This window comes from Marmota marmota, unplaced genomic scaffold (assembly GCF_001458135.2).
Source record: "Marmota marmota marmota unplaced genomic scaffold, marMar, whole genome shotgun sequence".
NCBI classification, from domain to species: Eukaryota; Metazoa; Chordata; class Mammalia; order Rodentia; family Sciuridae; genus Marmota; species Marmota marmota.
The window spans coordinates 5,180,680-5,201,806 of NW_026000174.1; the positions used below are offsets into that span (position 1 = coordinate 5,180,680).

Sequence of the window (21,127 nt, forward strand, 5' to 3'; positions counted from 1 at the left end):
GGGAGGGAGAGGAGGAGTGAAGGAAAGGAAAATAAAAGAAAGAAAAGAAAACAGCTCAGTTTAGAGGAAATTTTTTCCTCATAATAATATGGGTATATCTAAATTAGAGTTAAGAAAGACCTACACAACTTGAACCCTATATTTTTATTTAGTTGATAAAAGCCATTTTCCTTATATCCCACTAATTGCAGAGAATTTGAATGTTTAACAATTAATTCGAATTAATTAATTAATTAGAATTTTATTGCACCCCAGAGCTCCAAATTAAAAGGCATTTTTTTAAAATCTTTTATAAAATATGCTTGCCTGTAGGAAGAACATGTAAGATTATTCTCTTAAACCATACTATCAAATATTAGTTTTTCTTATACCCTGGATTTTATAGGATTTTCAAACAATATTTCAATATTTACTGGTGATGGAAACTTAAGAACAAATGATACAGCTATAAAAATATTATACAAAAGTTATACTTTTATTTAAGAGAATTGATAATATTTTTCCTTTCATAATTAACTGCTCTTTAAAATTTTTAAATGCAACAAGCAACAGAAGCAAATATGTCATTATGAATAGAATGTATAACTTAATGGGAAAGTTTTCAGTCAAAATATTATGAAATAAAAGAAAAATAGAAAGGTTATCTGTTTTCTTTTGCTTTGGAAGTGAAATTATGATTAGAAGTTATGGTTATAAAAAGTGTAAACATATGTGAGAGCGAGTGTTAGTGGCTTCTTTACTTATTCTTTTGATCAATTTAGACAAAAGCAAGTTGAGAGGAAATGTGACTATAAGATCATCATATTTAATACATGAATAAGGAAAAACTCCAAATATTTCAAAATCAAACTGATTGGAACTAATCTTTAGATGATTTATGTTTGTGGGAAGAAAACTATTTAACTTGTCTAATTCTCTCTACCAAGGATATGATATGTAATCTCAGATGTGTAACTAATTTCAGGATTTTCTCTGAAGAACGCTGAAACAGTTTTAGAAAATGTACAGGTTAGATCTTAGCTGTTAAACTCGAGGCTTTATATTCCCAGCCTCAACCACAGACCTGCACTTTACAGCACAGGTATCATTAAAAACTCTTAGAATTAAGCTCCTTGAAGACAAATTTGAGAGATTGTAGGGCTAGCACAACATGAAGTAAATACTTTAGGCATACAAACAGAAGTAACTAGGTTTATGGAATCTCCCTGAGGTACAGAAATTCTATGTCTCCTTTTACCTAAATACAAATCTAAATTTCTAGCTGGGCATCCATTCATCTAGTTTTCCTTATCACTCACACTGAAACATCCCTGTTCTCCAACCACAACCACATAGCTTTCCTCTGGTACTGAGCTCAAGTGATCTACTGAAATATGGTACCCTCTACTTCCTTTCCCACTTATCTCATTTCTACCCATCCCTCACAGTGTCAGTTCAGATTCTACCTTCTCCAGGACCTAATCTGAACATGATCTCTCAGTATCCATGGCACTCATTCGGTATTTAGCACATGTAGTCCTGTGTTGCTGACTTCTTGTTTCATGTGTGCCTATTTGCTTTCCAGAGATTCTAGCTTTTAGAAGGAAAAAAAGTGAGCTACCACTCCTGAGCACTTGTATGATCCTAGTTCTTAAGAGTTTTTTCAATTCATCGTTAAACCACCATAAAATAGATATTATCATTTAATAATTATTAAAAAAATAGACTTCAAAAATCTCCTGAATTATCCATCTGTTAATTGATAGCCATCTGTTAATGTAGCTCTAGCTCCAATGCCTATTGTCTCACTCTATCACAGTACACTATACTATCCTTAATAGTTTTTTTTTTAATCTCACACAATAGCAACCATAGTATATTTAGTGTAGAGTCATTATCTATGTGATAACTGTTTTTGCTGAAGTCAGACTAACTTCTGTGGGTTTTGTTAAGCCCAGAGTTTGGATCCTTCCCTGTAATGCCAAATTTCTTGTACATTATTTTAACATTGTGCCCTTACAACAACAGTTCAACAAAATCCCTTTATTTGACTAATTGGCCAATGTGATTATTTGGATATAAGGTATGCATTGTAGAGTCTTTTGAGGAGCTAGCTTATTGAGATACTAAAGACACGAATCATAACCAACCAGCAGCTTTGAAGCTTTCCGTAGTTGACCTCCACGCCACCAACTTGCTCTGCTCCCCTTCATAGTTATATGAACAGTATGTACTTTCCCACTGTGCAAAAAAGAAATCTCTTTGATTTCCTACCTCTATCTCTTTTCCTTTATAATATTGTTCACATGAACACTGTTGCACTTACAGAAAAGCAAAGAAAAGAGGACTCAGGGAGATTATCTGGCTCTTCACAATGACTTCGAAGGGTAACACTCCTTTAATGGCTTATCATAGTACTGGATCTGAGACTTAGGTCTACATGCTCTGAAACTCATTTTTTGTCAGTGTCTCCAGGGGTGACCCAAGTTCATATATTATAATGCTGTTTTTAATTTACAATGGAAATATACCTGCTCAAGATAACAAAACATGCTGATATTAGCACTTTGCTCTCATTAGGAAAAGCACTGTGGAAGGCCAGGTTTTAATGAGCATGTTGCTTTGTATTTCTGAACTCTGAGGAAGGGCTATCTGCTACCCAAATGATTTTAATCACTGTTGTGGTTGAGCTAGGGTGGCCAGATGATCCCATCTCAGTCTCTGACCAATCAGGACAGCAACCTGGAGCCACAGATGGAGCTGGAGAGAACTCTGCTTCGAAATGCTGGAGATATCCTGCCAACTTAATTTTTCTGCTACTGAGGCTCACCCTTCTTCTTCTCCCAATTACTTAGTTTTATGAGTTCTATTCCTAGAGGGTAGCCTCTTCAACTTAAAACATGCTTTGAATAGTTCCCCAGTACATTTCTTCTTGCTTTGGCCACAGTCAGGGCAAATATGTATTCTTGACATCACTGAGGGGCTGATATTTTTGGACTGTAACCTTCTGTTTGGCAGATAGACTGTCAAAGTCCTAATATACTCAGTGGTGTCTGCTCTGACCCCACATCTGGGTCTAAATAATCCTATTTACCACACAGCCATCAAGTCTAGACTTGGGAACTCTTCAGTCTGCTGCTATCTTAGTACTTACTTTTTTTCTCTGAACTTAACATTTCTGCTTTAATTTCAATCTCTGAAAATGTCATATTTTCAAGCTTAGTCAGGCACTTAAAAATGTTTTACAAGTATTCTATTCAGGATCTTTAGCTGCTTTATAAAGGGAGAACTTTTCAGTGTATCTCATCTGCCAGATGACTGGAAATAGCATCTCAATGTATACTTTTCTTTAACACTTTTTAGTTTTATAAATGATTTTGTCATTTATATTATCTGAATTTTGCCACTTATCCATGAGCCACTAGTATTCTTAATATTATCCAAGCAAGGAACCTGACCCACAGAGGGCATACGGGGTTCTCACAGAGCTTTAGAGTGGTAGAACCCAATTCGATATCACTTCTCCCAACCCCCCACTTGTTTTCTCTTTATTCATGAAACATATCTTCTTGTGTGTGTCTCTGTGTGCTCAGCTATTCTAGTCTCCAAAATTATTAAAAAAAAAAAAAAGCTTGGAGACCCTTTTTTTCCTTTAGGACCACACAGATTCACAGTGTAGATGGATGTATAACCAAAGTAATTTGGGAACAGTAAAGGCAGTAACAATGGTGTTAATAAAAGGAAAATGTGGTTTCAAAAACAGAATTGGTCAGTTTATCTGGAGGAAAGGATGGAAGGGGCAGTGAGAGATGGCACCTGGCCTCAGTCTTGAAGATTAAGCAGAAGTTCATTAGATATGTGAGAATAAAAAGAAAAGGCACAATTTTGACCAAAGTCAAGAGCCTAGGTAAGACATGAGGCATCAACAACATGTACGAGGAGCTATGGTTGGCCACTTTGCATGGCAGAGCATAGGTACAAGGGAACATGATGAAGTTAGGCATGGAAAGATGGGTGAAGGACAAGTTATGGGAGGTCCAAATGTCATACTTAGAAGCTTAGACCACATTCTGAGAGCATGAAGATCCCAAAAGTCTCTTGAGCGAGTAAGTAACATGGACAGACTCACATTTGAGAAAGATGGCTGAAAACATTTGTATACTTTCCTCAGTACCAAAAATCCTTCAGGTTTAAGTAATGATTTTCCTTTTTGAATCCTGAACTTTCTTTTTCTTTCCTTTTTTTTTTTTTTCAAAATTTGTCCTTTTTAGATAAACATAATGTGGAGTGTATTTTGACATATTATACATACATGGAGTATAACTTATTCTAATTAGGATCCATTCTTCTGGTTTTACATGATGTGGAGTTACACTGGTCATGTATTCATGTATGAGCATAGGAAAGTTCTGTTAAATTCATGCTACTGTCTTTCCTATTCCCATCCTTTCTTCTTTCCCTTCATTCCTCTTTGTGTAATCCAATGAATTTATAATCTTCCCCATTCTCAACCTCCCTTGTTGTAGGTTAGCATCCACATTATTAGAGAGAACATTCAGCCTTTGGTTTTTTGGGACTGGCTTATTTAACTTAGAATGATATTCTCCATTTTCATTCCTGCCTGGAGCTGATGTCTGGAGTCGAACAGCAGCATCCTTGCTTTAGATGAAACACAGTCCCCAGTTTGCTATAATTCGTTTTCAGCCTACTTCACTCATTTGTGCTTCCTGTGTGACCTGTGGACTTATTTTACTTTAAAATCTGACATTCCTGCCAGGCGCTGTGGTGCACACCTATAATCCCAGCGGCTCAACTGGCTGAGGCAGGAGGATTGGGATTTCAAAGTCAGCCTCAGCAATTTAGGCAGGCCCTAAGCAATTCAGTGAGACCCTGTCTTTAAATAAAATACAAATACAAAAAAAGTGTGTGGGGGGGAAATGTTGCTCAATTCCCATTCCAAAAAAAAAAAAAAAACTGTCATCCCTGACTAAAATTGTACCAAGAAGGAAAGACATTTGCATAAATAATTATAATATAAAGTAAAGGTTTAAATCACCTCAGAAAATGTATTCATTCATTCAATAACCATTTCCTGAATTCCTACAACTTGTTAGGTATCTTCTACTGCTGGGGAAATACTGGTTCCTGGGCTTCAGGAGTTCACATTCTTCTTCAAAGGGTATAAGAAGCAATCACTGCACACTAAAAATGCTGCAGTTGAGCTATGTGTGCAGGACAATGTGGCCCAAGGAATAGTGATCACCTTTAGTGGGAGGTAGAGGGTGGTAAGAGAAGTAGCTTTCAAACTGATTCTCCTTCCCTCACTCACTCACCTTAGCCTCATTGGCCACCTGATTCTTCCTTGACAGCACGAGGCACCTTCCCAAAGCAGGGTCTCTGTATAAACAGTCCCCTCTGAGTGACATGCTCTGCCTTTAATACCTACATGACTAGTTTCCTCATCTCTTCAGTCCCTTCTCAAATATCTCTTCTCAATAAATGCAACCCAGGCCCGTCCCTGCCACAACCTATCCTCTCTTATACTACTCTGCTTTTTTTTCCTCCAAAATACTTGTTGTTTTCTAGCATACTATGTAATAAACTTATGTATTATATCCATTGCTTATTAGTGGTCTGCCCTCATTATAATGTCAAGCCACAAGAGCAGGGATATTTATATAATTTGCAAATATTCTGAGCATCTGGAACAGTACCTTGTACAGGAGGTACTTATAAAGCATTAGCAGGATGAAATTAATTAGCTCTATGTCAATTAGCTCTACCTATGACTGCATCACTATGTAATATATCACTGACAGTTCAAGCTATGATGTGACTTTTCTTATCTTCTTTATAATGAGCCTAGACAAAGATATGATGCATCACTTTACACATGGAAAAGGGGTAGCAAAAAATCTGTGTGCCATTAGTATAAAATATATTGGATTACTCTTTACTATTCTTACATCATTGATCATGGATAGCTGAAAAATAGGAGATCAACTTGAGTAATTGGAACTTAGATGTTTGGGAGAGGAGGGTAGATGATACAAAAGGCAGCTTGGTCATAACTAAGGCTTACAAACACACTTTTTTCAACTACTGATTAGAAAATTAAACTAGGTGTCTTTTAAAATTCTTATAAGTTCTATAATTCTTTTGCTTCTACACAAATTTAGTGAACTGCTCAAAATTTGATCTCTCACTTTTTATTGGTAACCCCCCAATCTACATTTCATTTGCACTTCTCTCTGAGGACCTGATTTCCTACTTCGTATCTCCAACTACTTCAAAACATGTCCAGATGGGTATCCCACCACTAGCTGACAATGTCAAAACCATATTCATCCTCATTATCTTGCATCCACTCCTCCTCCTTTTGCCAGTTACTTAGAGGCTCTCTCTCTTTCTCTAAAGCCTGGGTCAGTCTCTGGACCCACTGCTTTACCCTTCAAATTTCTTCCTTTATATTGTCCTTTTTTTTTTCCTTCTCTTTGCTGGCACCCTTCTTCAGTCTGTCCCTTCTTCACACCTGGATTACTTGGACAACATCCTAAATATTTCCCTGCCTCCCATCATACCTGCACTTCCCTCTCCATCAACCCTACATATATTTTTGTTAATCTTCCCAAAATAGATTGAAATATTCGTAATGCCTCAAAATCTTCCAATGAGTCCTCAGTTCCTAAAAATTTTAATGAACAATCAAACAACAAACCCACAGTCTGGCATATGAGATCTTTCAAGATCCAGTCCATTCTTTTATCTCCCAAAATCCCCCCTTTTGGATACATCCAATCACTGAGTACTTTTGTGATGCCTAATACAAGATATTTTACACAAAAGAAAAGTGGAAGGAAACCTAGTTTAAGAAAATGGGGGGCATGAATTGGCGTGAACATACTTTACATACAAAGATATGAAAATTGTGCTCTATATGTGTAATAAGAATTGTAATGCATTCTGCTGTGATGTATTTAAAAAAATAAAATCAATTAAAAAATAAAAAGAAAATGGGGAAGAGGGGGGAGGTTGGGACTGTGGCTCAATAGTAGAGCACTCGCCTTGCCTGTGTGAGGCCCTGGGTTTGATCCTCAGCACCACATAAAAATAAATAAATAAAATAAAGGTATAAAAAATTTCATATGTTTAAGAAAAAAGGAAAAGAAAATGGGAATTAAGGAATGATTTTTGAATGGTATTTTGATAGTTGTTACAGTGAATGACTCTTGATAAGAAAATGTACCTTACTTTGGTAAGCCATTATCATAGGCAGTGAATGATAGGTATCATATATTTGAATGAAAGAAAAAGAACACAAAATCTTGAGTGGTCACCCTGTGAAGAATGTTCTCCACTTGTTTCTACAGGGAGCCCCGCAAGGTGGTCCTGCACAAAGGCTCCACTGGCTTGGGCTTCAACATCGTGGGCGGGGAAGATGGAGAAGGTATTTTTGTATCTTTCATTCTGGCGGGTGGACCAGCAGACCTGAGTGGGGAGCTCCAGAGAGGAGACCAGATCCTATCAGTGAGTATTTCTCTTTATTCTTTATTCCCTGTAAATCTGACATTTCTTTAAAAAGTCACATGAGTTGCAAAGGAAACATGGATGAGAGTATTATTGCTTCAGGTGCTTACTGTTGCAGTTTAAATGGTTGCTCAGGTGCTTGATCCATGAAATCCTTACAATAAAGGTAAAGGTGGTAATATTTTAGATCTTATGAGACATATTTCTATGCAAAGAACATTAGAAGCATGACTTTTTCAAATTGTATATTACTTATCTTATGAAAATACAAATTTTCTGCCCACTTGACACCATAATCTTAAAACTGCACATTTATTATATGTAGAGTTTGCTGTATATAATTAATTAAAAAATGCCTGAGATAATGCTATAACAGTTTAGTGACGGTGATAAATAGTAGCAGCAGTATTTTTACCTAAATTCAGGAATTACCATCAACAATTTGTTAAGCACCTATTATTTACCAAGCACTTTATAAAAGTAATGTTTAAGACCACTTTACTAAGGTATTATTGACATTCAAAAAAACTGTATACTGGGCTGGGGATGTGGCTTGCCTGGCATGCGTGCGGCCCAGGGTTGATCCTCAGCACCACATACAAACAAAGATGTTGTGTCCGCCGAGAACTAAAAAAAAATAAATTTTTTTAAAAATTCTCTCTCTCTCTCATTCTCTCTTTAAAAAAAAAAAACAACTGTATACTTTTAACATATACAAGTTAATGTTTGGGGATCTGTATATACCTGTGAAATCGTTACTACAATCGATGCCATAAACATATTCATCACCTCCTAAAGTTTCTCTTAGCCCTGTTTGATTTTTATTGTGTATGTGTGTGACAAGAATACTTATTTAATACATTACCTCTTAACAAAATGTTAAATATACAATACAGTATTGTTAACTATTAAACACTATGCCATACAGTAGACCTCTAAGTCTTATTCATCTTGCATAATTAAAAGTCATTTTAGTTTACTTTTGGGTATTGCCACATGTTCAAATGAAGAGAATAAGTTTCTGAAAAATTAAAACTTGTCAAAATTTACTGAATTAATTAATACATATTAATCAAAACATAAATAAATAAATTTAAGTCTATTAATTAAGCTGGGCATAGTGGCACATACCTGTAATACCATCTACTCAGGGACTGAGTTAGGAGGGTCACTAGTTAATGGCCAGCCTGGGCAACTTAGTGAGATCCTGTTTCAAAATGAAAGATAAAAAGGATTGGTGATGTAGCTCAGTGGTAGAGTACTCCTGAGTTCAATCCTCAGAAGTGCAAAAATAAATAAACAAATAATAAATGTTTACTAATTACAGTAACTGTTTTTTGTTTTGTTTTGTTTTGTTTGTTTGTTTGTTTGGTACTGGGGATTGAACTTAGGGGCACTCAACCACTGAACTAAGACAGGGTCTCACTGAGTTGCTAAGCACCTGCCATTGCTGAGGCTGGCTTTGAACTCGAAATCAGCCTCAGCCTCCCTAGCTGCTGGGATTATAGGCATGTGCCACCACACCGGTCAGAACTAGTATTTAAATATTTACTTTTAATGTTTAATTATACCTTCCCTCTCCCTCGCCACCCCTTCATTCCTTCTGTTTTTTCCCTTCCTCTTTTTTTCCCTATTTCCTTTCCCTTGTTCAAATATTCATTGACTGTTTCTTTTCACTACATCAAGCTACCTCTCTGGCATGATAGGTAGTTAAATCTATTGTGGTTTTCAGGCCTATATTAGAATTTTGGTAATCATGTGAATAATGGAAAATTGAATAGGAGCTTAGTTTTATGTCTGAAATTTTGGTTCATAGCTCAGTGAAGCACAGAATGTTTGGTTTTCAATGTATACTCAGAAAAACAACCTTGTTTTTATTTAATAGCTGATTTATAGATAGAATTTCCTGAGTGACCTTATATTTGTTACCTTATATTGTTACCCATTATTTCAGCTCCTCTCCTCCCTCTCTCTCTCTCTCTCTCTCTCACACACACACACACACACACACACACATATACACAATTTTCCTGAACAGTATACAGTCAGTTAACCTGAGTACAGATGATACCCAGAGTCTGCATAGATGGCCTTGCCCTGTGTGTTCCTGTGGTTCCCATGTAATGTAGGCCTCTGCCCACTCCTCAGCCTGTAGCTCTCTAGAAGAATGTTAGGTATGGGAGAAATAAGGAAAGAGTCCATGCCAGGACCTTGTTCTGCCATCCAAGAGCTGAATTACTTCTTCATCACTTAAATATATAAGGTATAACTGGCAGCTCTTAAACCTTATTCCTCATACATGTTTTCATGTCTGTCTTTCTCTACTGCCTGAGACAAAGTCCTTTGTCATATGATTTATAGCCCTCAACAATTATAACAGCACCTGGCACATAGCATTCTCTCAAAAACAATGTTTGTTAAATGAAATGTTTTGGACAAATAGGGTGAAGTCATTATAGCCTGAGATATTGACTCTAAAATTCTATCTAAAATATGTCATCTTCATCATCCTGACTTAAAATCTGTATACTTGGGGATCACTGGGTCATTTCATCCCAATCAGCATTTACATTGTCATAGAACATTGAGACACAAAGCACTTTCACATTTATAAACTATAGGAATCCTCAAAGAAACTTCCATTTTGCAGATTAGGAAAAGAATATTCAGAAAGGCTAAAGGATGTCAAAAGTTCCAAAGCAACTGACTTTAAAGGCATACTCAAAATCATGTCTCCTGACCCAATGTTAATATTCTTTGTCTTCATAGTGCTGTAGTATCCTGTTCTGTCAGTAGTATCCTATTCAGGACCTTCCTGGTACACTACTTGGTGTGCACCTCACAGCCAGGAATACATAGAATTATGAAGAATTCATAGTTGCATGGTACTATTGAGGCAGTCATTATTTATAACAATGTCACTTTAAGACATCACTTTGCCTTATTTTGCCTAGTTTAAGGATAAAAAAACTAAGGCACAGAGGTGTCATTAGACTCTACCACTGCTGAAGTAAGAAGTTTAACAAGCCATAGGCTGTGTTTTGACCTCCATATATGTGGGAGAAAAGGATGACTTAGCAATGCTATTGTGAAGAAAATCCACAAGAAGTTTGCTTTCAAAAGTTGAAGTATCTATTTGAACTTAATACCAGGACCATGTAAATGGGAAAGGCAACCAACCAGTATTATAGTCTTATTAGAGATTGCAAATTCACAAGACATAGCAACAATCTATAAAGTTCAGATACTATATCCTTTATTAATGTATAATGTTTGCAAGGACATTATCTGCTTTTTCATTGAAAGGGAGAAGGGAACACTTTTTTTACCCTTTTATCTTGCTAAATTTAACCTTGAGTGGCTAATTTCAAGGCTATTCTTGGAATTTCATTGGTTATGAATTAGAGGAAAATATAAACAGGCTCAAGAAGCTCATACATTACAAGATGGAAACAAAAATGTCATTATCGGCAAAAGAATATGAAAGATAAAATATTTTGCTTCTGCAGCTGGCACTGGACTTTAGGGAAAAGTTATATATATTCCTGGGGGAAAAAAACTCTAATAATCAAAATTCATTAAGTGTCACTGGGTCATGTAGAATTCATTTGCAAACAATTTACACTAGAAAGTTCAAACAAGGGAAATAATCCCCCAAGAAGAAAACTGGGGGTGGGGGTCTTTCTCTGCTCTCAGTTGTTCTTCATAGATGAGGGATTCATGTAATAGTCACCTTACTAATCAGGAAAGACCATTACAAAATTATTCTGCCATGCAGACTATAAACTTTTCCTAAATTGTAAACCCTTTTATAAAAGTACCACATAACCATGTATTAAAAAAAAAAAAAAAAAAACAACTCTTCTAAGATAGTTTGGGTTCTTCCTTCTTTGGGACAGGTTTTAAACTAAATCCGCATTTACCAAGTGTGTTTTACAGAATGCTGAAACAACAAAATTGTAATAGGTTGCTACTGTAATAGGTTCCTTAGTATCAGGTCTCTTCATTGAAGAACTTCTCAAAAACAGCATTTTTCATGTGCAGTGGGAATCTCCTACAGGAAGATAACATAAATAGTTTTCCCAAATATTTTTGACCACCAAACCCTTACATAAGGAGTACTTCACAGGACACCAGAGGTGGGAAGTGCTTGGATAGATATTTTTATAGTTCCCATAATGGACTGTTTCCCACTTTCTTGCCTACACAGAAACTGAAGCTGGACTTGGACAGTGTTCTAAGATTATGGGCGCCATCTAGTGTTTGTGTATTGGCTAAACACATTGCATGGCAATGGGCAAATGGAGATTACTCAGCTCCATTGTGGAGATTTATTTATTCCAGGCCTCCCCCTTCTCCCCACCAGAGCTGCAGCACTAAGGTAGTTAAGACATTGAAAGATAAAAGAAAATCATCACTTTAGGCTACATTCCATACATGTATTGTGAGTGATCTTTTCTCTAATTTTCCTTTCATGTATTCTATTTTTCAGGGATTTGTTGTAGAAAGAAATCCAATAATTGAACAGTCTTCTTGAGGTATTCATGGGGGAGAATTTAGGGCATTCAGCAGGCAAGCACAGTAACTAGTGCAGTAGCCTCCTCAGGCATTCTTCCTGCAGAGGGAAAGATAGAAATGCTTGTGTTATTTATTACAATTCTTTGTTATGAAAAAAAATGTGGAATAGAACACGTAGAAGCAATATGCCTAGGAAGATTCTTTCCTGTCTCTCCAAGCAATTTGAGTTTATTCATTTCTCAAGAGTCTAAGGAGATCACCCCAGCTGCATTATTAAGTCCAAAGTCCTTCTTGGTGGTGAACTTAATGTGTTTAACTAAGTGTGTTCCAAGATGCATTTTGGGGAGCATGTGTTGCTGGAGTGGAAATGCTACAGTTATTGATATGAAGGTGCTACAGGAAATTGAATTTTCAAATTAGAATTTAAACTGCGTCATTGGTTTACAAATAGTAAGAGTGAGTCATAGCTCACCTGGGTGTTGCAATGACTTTCAGGTTTGCTTTCTCAGGTTACCTTCAGGTTTAGAGCCATCCACTAGGAAAGGACTTATTTGCCAAACATTCACTATTCAGTTATTCAAATGAAATGTGAGCACTATATACACTGCTCACCACCTTGGGGGTCCTAATAAGGTCTTCCCTATATAGTTACCTCAGAGGACAACTCTAAATCCCTTTTGATATTGTGGCTGAATTACATCCTCCTCCCCCCAACTCTAAAAATATTGATGTCCCAAATTCAATTCTCTGAAATGGTTGTCTTGAGGCCTATAAACTCCATCCCTTCCATTCACTGTGCTGTATCTGCCATGTCCTTCCTCTCCAGCTCTTGCTCCCAGTCCCATGGAGGAAGCTGGCTTTCATAGTTTGCAGTGCTGATGGTTTCTGCTTAAGTGATTAGTTAGTTCTCAGTGGTACTAGAATCAGCATCCCTAGGGTACCAGACAGGATCTGAACCCTGTGCAGAGGTAGGGTCCACCTCCACAGGTCTGTGCAAAATATAGAATTGTAAATCAGAAATCCTACCAAATCTCTCCTACTTAGTTCCTTCATCTTCTCTCCTTTCACCCTAAAACTTGGACTCACCCAAACTCCAACAAAATCCTCTCCCTGCCCCTCAGGAACTGGTCTCATTCCCAGTTCTAGTCAGCCATGACCAAGACAGCATTTCTTCTCTCCTAACTCTACCTCCTCTGCCTTCTTCCCTAAAATAAAAGCAACAAGACTCGGAGACCTACACTAGCTGACATAACTTTGAATATTTCCAAACTCCAATAATTCAACATTTACATCCAGACTAAGGATAATTTCAGTTTTCTCCAAGAAAATGGGTATATATATGTCCTTTCTATACAACTTTGTAATCCAAAATCCTACCTTAGAACTTTGCTCAAAGAAAAAAGAAAATAGTATTTGCAAAGGGAATACTAAACATTCTTAACTTGAAATACATTGACAACATATACTTTTTATGAGTCTCCACCCGTCCCTGTTTTTCCTAAGGTTTCAAAAATGTTTAGGTTGTGTCAGCTAGGGCACCCTGTTGTTAAACAACATTGAAGTGAAGTATAATCAAGTGGGATTGGTGCTGTTTTTGAAAAGATAAAAACTTCTTTTGCCAACTCTAAGCAGGTAAATTCAGGTTTCTGTTCCAGAAACCATAAGGAGGCTGCCTCTAACCCTGCAAATCAGTGTACTTGATCCGGGCGTCTGCTCTGCTAAACCCACTGTTATCTAGACACACTGGCTCTTCAATCTGAGGCTTTTTCAGTCTGTGGCTTTTGCAGAGCCCACTTAGCCATCTCTCTACCTTACTGAATTTATCTTCTTGCCCAACTCAGAACCTATAGTTCCTTGACCATGGGACAACCTCAAATAAAAACAAACATGGATAGTGAAAAGTCTCCAGGGCAGAGATTTCCTCAGCTTCAGAGTCCCATATGTAGGCATCTGACCCTTTGTCTGCCTGCCATAGAATTCAGCAGGTTCTGTGTCTTGGTCTTTTTTTTTTTTTTTTTTGCTATGGCTGAATATCACAAACTGGGTAACTTGTAATGAACAAAGTTTTATTTAGCTCACACACAGTTCTGAGTCTGGAAAATCCAAGAGTGTGGTACCAGCATATAGTAGGGGACTTCTTGCGGCCTTGTAACATGGCAGAGGGCAAAACTTGGTGAGACAGCAAACATGAAAGCCCCATTGATTCTTCTTCTCATAAAGCTGCAATCTCAGTACCTTCTCTAACCCTAATTACCTCCCAAAGGCCCCATTACTATGTGTACTTAGAGACTGTTTCTAATGCATGTGATTTGAAAGCATTCAAATCACAGCAGCCTGGCTATGTCTCAAGGGTCCTTTATTTCTATTGATTGCCGATTGCATGAAAACTTCTCTTGTTACATACCTTCCAGGCTTTAAAGAGAGCAAGCCTTTAAAAATAGCATATTTGATCATGTCCTTTCTCCCACTTTCAATGACCTTCTGTTCTTAAAGTCTAAACTTTTAACATGGCCTATAAGGATTTGTAGGGTCTGGCCTTGGCTTGCCTGGATGGCCTTGTCTACACTCCTCCAGCCTCCAGCCACCGTAGCTTTTTCTTAACTTCCTGTCAGGGGTGTTATTCAAAATATGTGACACCTTGGCCAATCTTGGTACCAGTCCATACAACGAATGTGTATCATGCCTACACGTAGCTACAGAGTTGTGGGGAGTAGGAAACTTCCAGGCAGTCACCATCATAGGACACTTGGAAAGGCTCTGGAAGCTTTGCTGGCAAACCATACAAAAGTGTTTCATTGTCATAACAAAAGAAATCTCCATATCCCATATCGTTGCCTAAAGACTGAGCAGCTACCTTTCCCCTGTGTGCCAAGTTCTCTGTCAAGTGTCCTATGCATGTACTAAACCTCCTCTAAAATCCTTCTCAATTGAGGTGAACAGGGACCTTCTATTATCTAAAAAGGACCATAGAACTCATGGATTGTTCACATTTCACTTAGAAAACATCCCCTCTATCTGATGTAGAATCTAATTGCAATATGTGTTAAATTAAAAATTCAATAAACTTTATGGGTACAGTATGAAACCAAAATTAGTGTTGTTACATTCTGATGATATTCATTATGTTCTGCCTATCGAACATGTCCTTAAGCATGCCATATATCACAAGTTAAAAAGATACCAAGAAACATGCTCTTAAAGTTTGACCTGTAGGGGATAACCCACAGGTCACTCCTCAAGGGTTCACCTGTGAGCAGCCTCCAAAAGTCAGTTTAGTGATACAAAATATGATATCTTTTTAATGTGATATCTCTAAAATCATATTCTGAGTAACCCCAGATCTGTTAAATACTCCATGAGAAATGGTTCATGATCCAATAAAAGGAGAAGTTCTGCAAAAATACGAAAATGCTACTAAAGCATTTTCTATCTTACTTAAGAACTGTGATTTTAAAAAAAACACAAATTACCATCAAATGGAACATTTTGGGGAAATTTTGATTTAAACTTATCTCCAGAAAAAAAAAATTCTGCAGGAAAAATTTGAGAAGAACATTTTTACCTTAAAATCCTGTTTGCAGAGTTCAGCAGCATCTGCTATGTGTCCAAACTACCAGGCACTGAGGACATGACATTTTCAAATGAGCATACAGCCTTATGAAGGGAGAGAAACACATAAATATATTATTTCCAGTATAACAGGGAAATGCTAACAAGAAGTTGCTGGGCCCACAGCAACTTATTATCCCAGCCTGGAGTATGGGAAGACTTCTGAAGGAGAAGCTGTCCAGCAAAAAAGGCCTGAAGGAAGCAGAAACAGTAGAGAATTAGAGAAAAAAAAATGTATCATATTAACTAAATACCTACTTAGTACCAAGCATTGTGCTGGATACTGCACTATGATTTCACTGCATTTTTCCCCAACAACCTTGTTGGCTTGATGGCTCTGGGAAATTAAATAATTTGCTCAAAATCACACAGATAATCAATCAGCAGTGACCGTGGTACTTGAACTGCCATTGCTTCTGATTTCAAAGCCATGCTCTTTCTGTAGTGTCAGCCTTAAAAAGAAAATTCAGTTTGCCACTCTGCTTATGTCTGAAGCTGTCCACACTCAAACTTCAGTTATTGAAAAAAAATACAATGCCTAACATTGACAAAGAGATACAGGAGCCTCCAAGGAAGCCATTGTACACATAAACAATCTTAAGACTGAGGTGACTTGGAAGCAACATCTAGGTCCTCTGGAGCTTGACTTGAAGACCAGACTGCCTTATTCTCCTGTATTCCCACTGAAGAAGGTAGAATCCAGCTACTGAGAACATGTCTAAAGAGTGGCTGACTGACTCAACCTTGCCACTTCCATAGAGGCATCCAGGAATACTAGTTATGTTCATCTGGACCTCTAGCCCACTGTCCTTCCTATTTTTTTTTTTTTTTGAAAGAGAGAGAGAGAGAGCAAGAGAGAGAGAATCTTTTTTGTAGATGGACACAACACAAAGCCTTTATTTATTTATTTATTTATTTAATGTGGTGCTGAGGATCGAAGTGGTGCTAAGGATCGAACCTGGGTCCTGTGCGTGCTAGGCGAACGCTCTACCGCTGAGCCACAATCCCAGCCCAGGTCTTTTCTATTCTTAAGATTCAGACTATCATAATGCTTTAGCTTTCTGCCCAATGGACTATATTTTCCAATTCAGACAGAACTGACCAGTAGGAATTTTGATTAATAGGAATTCTAACAATCAGAAAAATGTTAAGTAAGTATTCTATGATGAACTAAATCCTGAAACTTTGATGTTTATTAAAATCTGTTCATAATATATTCTCTTCATCCAAGAATATGTGTGGGAGGTTAGGATTTCCTACCCAAGGCTCAAAGGGTGGCTTGACACCTGATCCTGTACCACCTCATGTAAACATCTAAATTGTGCCATGATAACTGAAGCAAGATACATAGCAAACTGCGCCAAGAGATCACAAGTTTTAAGAAAGGAGTAATGGACAACCGAAGTGGACCAAGTTTTAGTGGTAATGTGCTTTTGCCTTTGAATAACCTACTTTGATAGCTAATCTCTAATAGCCTTTATATTTGTATCACCATCTCCATGTACAAAGTCCCTTACTGTGGACATTATCTCATTTGATCCTGATAGGATCCCTTCAGGGTAGTTAGGAAAATGATCACTTTGCCATTTTATATAAGAAGAAACTAAAGAATTCAGTGATTCTTCTAACTGGGAACCAATTAGGCTCCAACTATAGGATTCCTTCTGTCACCACTTGCTCCTTTAGCCTTAATGCTAATACTCTAGGAATGTGCCTGATGGGAACTTAGATAGTGAATCTACCTGCTGAGGTTCTTGACTTCAAATAACTGTTATCATCTCTGGGTAACTTAAACAAACAAACAAAAATGAATTTATTGGAGAAATTATAGGTAACTCACAAGATCTTCTGTAACATTAGGAATAGACTCAGAGCCCGAAGGAAATCCTGCTGAAGGAAAGTCAGTTAAGTATGCTGCTCCTGAAACCATCACTACTGGCCACTAAGAAAGTAATTCTACCCCCCTTTTTCCAAGCACCTACACCTTAGCGTGTAAATATTAGATCCCCAGGTACCTCTCCATGCTCTAACTTCCAAGGTGTGAGGAAAAGACTATCAGCCCCTGTCCAGCCCCTCTAATGGGAATAAGGCTGTGCCTCCTTCCTATCTTGGCTTGTCTCAAAATAAGAAGGATATGTGGACACTGGACAGCTAAATGATTATTAGAGATAATTTGGCTTGCTGAGCTTGATAAAATGGATTTTTAGATCTAGGGTGTTAAGATTTTTGTTGTTGTTGTTGTTCCCGGTATTGAACTCAGAGGCACTTGACCACTGAGCCACATCCCCAGCCCTATTTTGTATTTTATTTAGAGACAGGGTCTCACTGAGTTACTTAAATAAAGAGGTTCCAAAAGGTTAAATAGCCATACTATTAGTAAAAGGACTAGACTCCAGATCTGCTCGATTTCAAAGTCAGTATTTTTTCATTGTTCACCCTCACTTTATAGATTCTATCAACTTTGATTGTGTTTCTCCTCTGCTTAACCTTTCCACAAGTTCCTGCTTCCCTTTCATCAAAATCACCCACCACCCTTTTTTTAATTGTTACTGGGAATTGAACCCAGGGCCATGTAACCACTGAACCACATCCCCACCCATTTTTATTTTATTTTATTTTATTTTTTGAGATAGAATCTCACTAAGTTGCTTAAGACCTCACTAATTTGTTGAGACTAATTTTGAAGTGAAAAAATATTGAATTTGAATTTGGGCAGACCTGAAGTCTAGTCCTTTTACTAATTGTATGGATATTTTAACCTTTTGGAATCTGTTATTTATTTATTTGTTGGTGCTGAAGATAGACAAGTGCTCTACCACTGAACTACATTCCCAGTCCTTTGAAATAATTTTTATTTTGAGACAGGGTCTCACTACATTGTAGAGGCTGGCTTTAAATTTGCTCTCCTCCTGCTTCAACCTCTGGAGTAACAATCCTCCTGCTTCAGCATCCCAAGCCACTGGTTTTACAGGCATGCATTACTGTACCCGGCTAAATCCCCTCTTTTAATAACAGTCAAAAGAGATATCTCTTGAGTTTTGCCACAGAGGGGAAGAAAATGAAGTAGTAACTAGAGGATATAGTTTATACAACAGTGTTCTATGTTGATGAAGATGATCCAGTACAGAGGGGGAAATTGGTAGTTTATTTAGCAATTCATACAAATATATTAAGTAGAAGAAGAGACTTGGTATATGACTGCAATCTTATTTGCTAATTCTTTGATTTACTAATATCACCTATTGTTTTGTTTTGTTCTTTGCTGAATCCTTAAGCCTTGGACAGTACCAGGTACATCATAGGTGGTCAATGAAATCATGACTGACAAGTACTATGCTAGATTCTATGGGGAATAAAGAGGCAAAATCAGACATTGATCCCACTTTTGTAGCTGGACAGCTAGTGGAAAGTAAGATGTGAACATGGCTATGATCAATCTCAATGATTGACACTTACATGAAAAGAGATAGTAAGTACCCTATAGCAGTAACCTAACCGTATATGAGCTGCTTCTCTCTATACCACCCCAAATTTCTAAGGGAGGCTTTGGTCCTTACTCTGCTCTCTAATTCCTACTTAGTTTCAGAAAAACTGTAGAATTGGAAGCGGAAGAAATCATGGGTCTTGGGGTATGAACTTCCCAGCCAGTGTGTAGGTCAAGGGGACCCTCTGCCCGACTCATGCAGTATGAGTAAGAGGAGGAGAGGCACATGTGGGATGGGAATGCACCCATTTGAGACCCAGACAGAGATCATGACATGCCAAGATTTAGGAACAAAGGGTTAATACAGATTCTTTGCCCTCCAGGGCCTGTAGTCTAGTGGGAGATCAGAGTGGGGAAAATAAAAGATGAATCTTGAATGAGACCACAGTACGGGGCCTAAGAAACTTGGGTAGTGCTCAGAGGAAATGAAGAAACTCTTGACAGAAGAAAAGAAGACCACCAGGCAGATGCTACAACAGCTCTGTTCACCTGCAGAAAAGCTTTATCATTTTCATGGAAATCCCATCAAGGGACATTCATGCTTTGATATTATAATATCTAAAAGTGACTACAAATCAAAATAATCAGGAGCCAAGAACTACTTAAACCAAAATAGCAGATATAATAAAAAGGAGAAACCACTTTGTTTTACTCTCTCATACAGCCAATCTGTTATTAAAATTAGTAATAAAATCCCCAAGCCCAAATAGCACCTTATCTGCTTATCACCTTATCAGTTATTGAATGATAGAACTCCAAGAAGCCTTCCCTAAGGGGAAGGGAAACCTCTTAGAGGTTTTGTTCTGAATTTTTCCCTGAAATGTTCATTTTTAATAAGTTGTCTGTTTCATCTATGATCCAGCCTATTGCCTCCATTATCCAGTTTAAGTATTTTTTGGTTGGTAGAGAGATACCAAAAAACTTAAAAGGGAAAGACTAAATGAAGATGAGTGAGTTGTATCCCAGGGGTAGCATTTTTCACTGGAAAAAAAAAGCTTTTTTATAGCTTATTTCTTTACAGAATAAAAACAATGCTAGGACTCACTTGTACATCAGTAACTAGTAAAAAAGAAAATACCCCCTTCCTTAGTTCCCTGACCCACATTATTTTCTGATTCAGCAGAAACCATCTCTAGGGATTCTTTCTATTGGAAACATTCATTCTCTTATCCTGACAGTCCAAAATTTAAGTCAAATCACCCTCAAGGCAGCCATCAAAGTCTGGACTCTTCAGCCCTGATCCAGGGCTAACTTGTGACATACGAAATGTAACAACCTAGTATTATTACATGTGACCTAGTATTATTACATGACAGTAAGAATAATCTATTTTTTCTTAAGGCAATTCTGAAATAGGTGGAGAATGCACCATTATTACAACACCAACTTTTCATTAAAAAAAAAAAGTCTCAGGGACTGGGGTGTGGCTCACAACCTCAGTGGTAGAGTGCTTGCGTAGCATGTGTGAGGCACAGAGTTCGATTCTCAGCACCACATTTAAAAAAAAAAATGAGTAAATAAAATAAAGTTATTTAAAAAAATAAGTCTCGGGTGCACACAAATTGGCATATTAAACATAGACCTGAGTATTTAGCTACTCTTTTCTTATACTTTTTTTTCCAGTTATTTTCATAAATTTTGGCATAGACCTAGAATTCCAATGAAATGCAATAAATAGCACACACAGCACCTGGGGTTGTTCCCTACGAGTCCACAAGATGGCAGTAAAAGATTTTGCATAGAACTGTATGCACCCGTTTTTGTACAGTTGGTTGTCTTTGAACCCAAGTGTTAAAACTGGGCAGATATTTAAAATACAACCCAGTGAATGAAAGGAAGATTAAAATTTGAAAGTAGCATTTGTGACTTCATTGCTTGCTTTTTTAAAAAAAAAAATATATGTGGGAGTCTCACTTTTAAACAAAGTACTAGATATCAGCCAGGAGTCCCAAGAGATACAATTGCTTAAGAAAGCTCAAAATGAAACGTGTTGCTTCTTTGGAGCAGGAG

General features: G+C 37.3%; 1 protein-coding gene across 14 annotated transcripts in view; it reads left to right on the forward strand.

The window, feature by feature from the left end:
* Positions 1 to 21,127, forward strand: part of Dlg2 (discs large MAGUK scaffold protein 2) — a 917,250-nt gene that overhangs the window by 533,087 nt on the left and 363,036 nt on the right. For all 14 annotated transcript variants that reach the window (XM_048787977.1, XM_048787981.1, XM_048787974.1 and 11 more), the window contains one exon: positions 7,350 to 7,506. In XM_048787977.1, the coding sequence (XP_048643934.1) occupies positions 7,350 to 7,506 (157 nt within the window). The remainder of the gene's footprint in view (positions 1 to 7,349; positions 7,507 to 21,127) is intronic.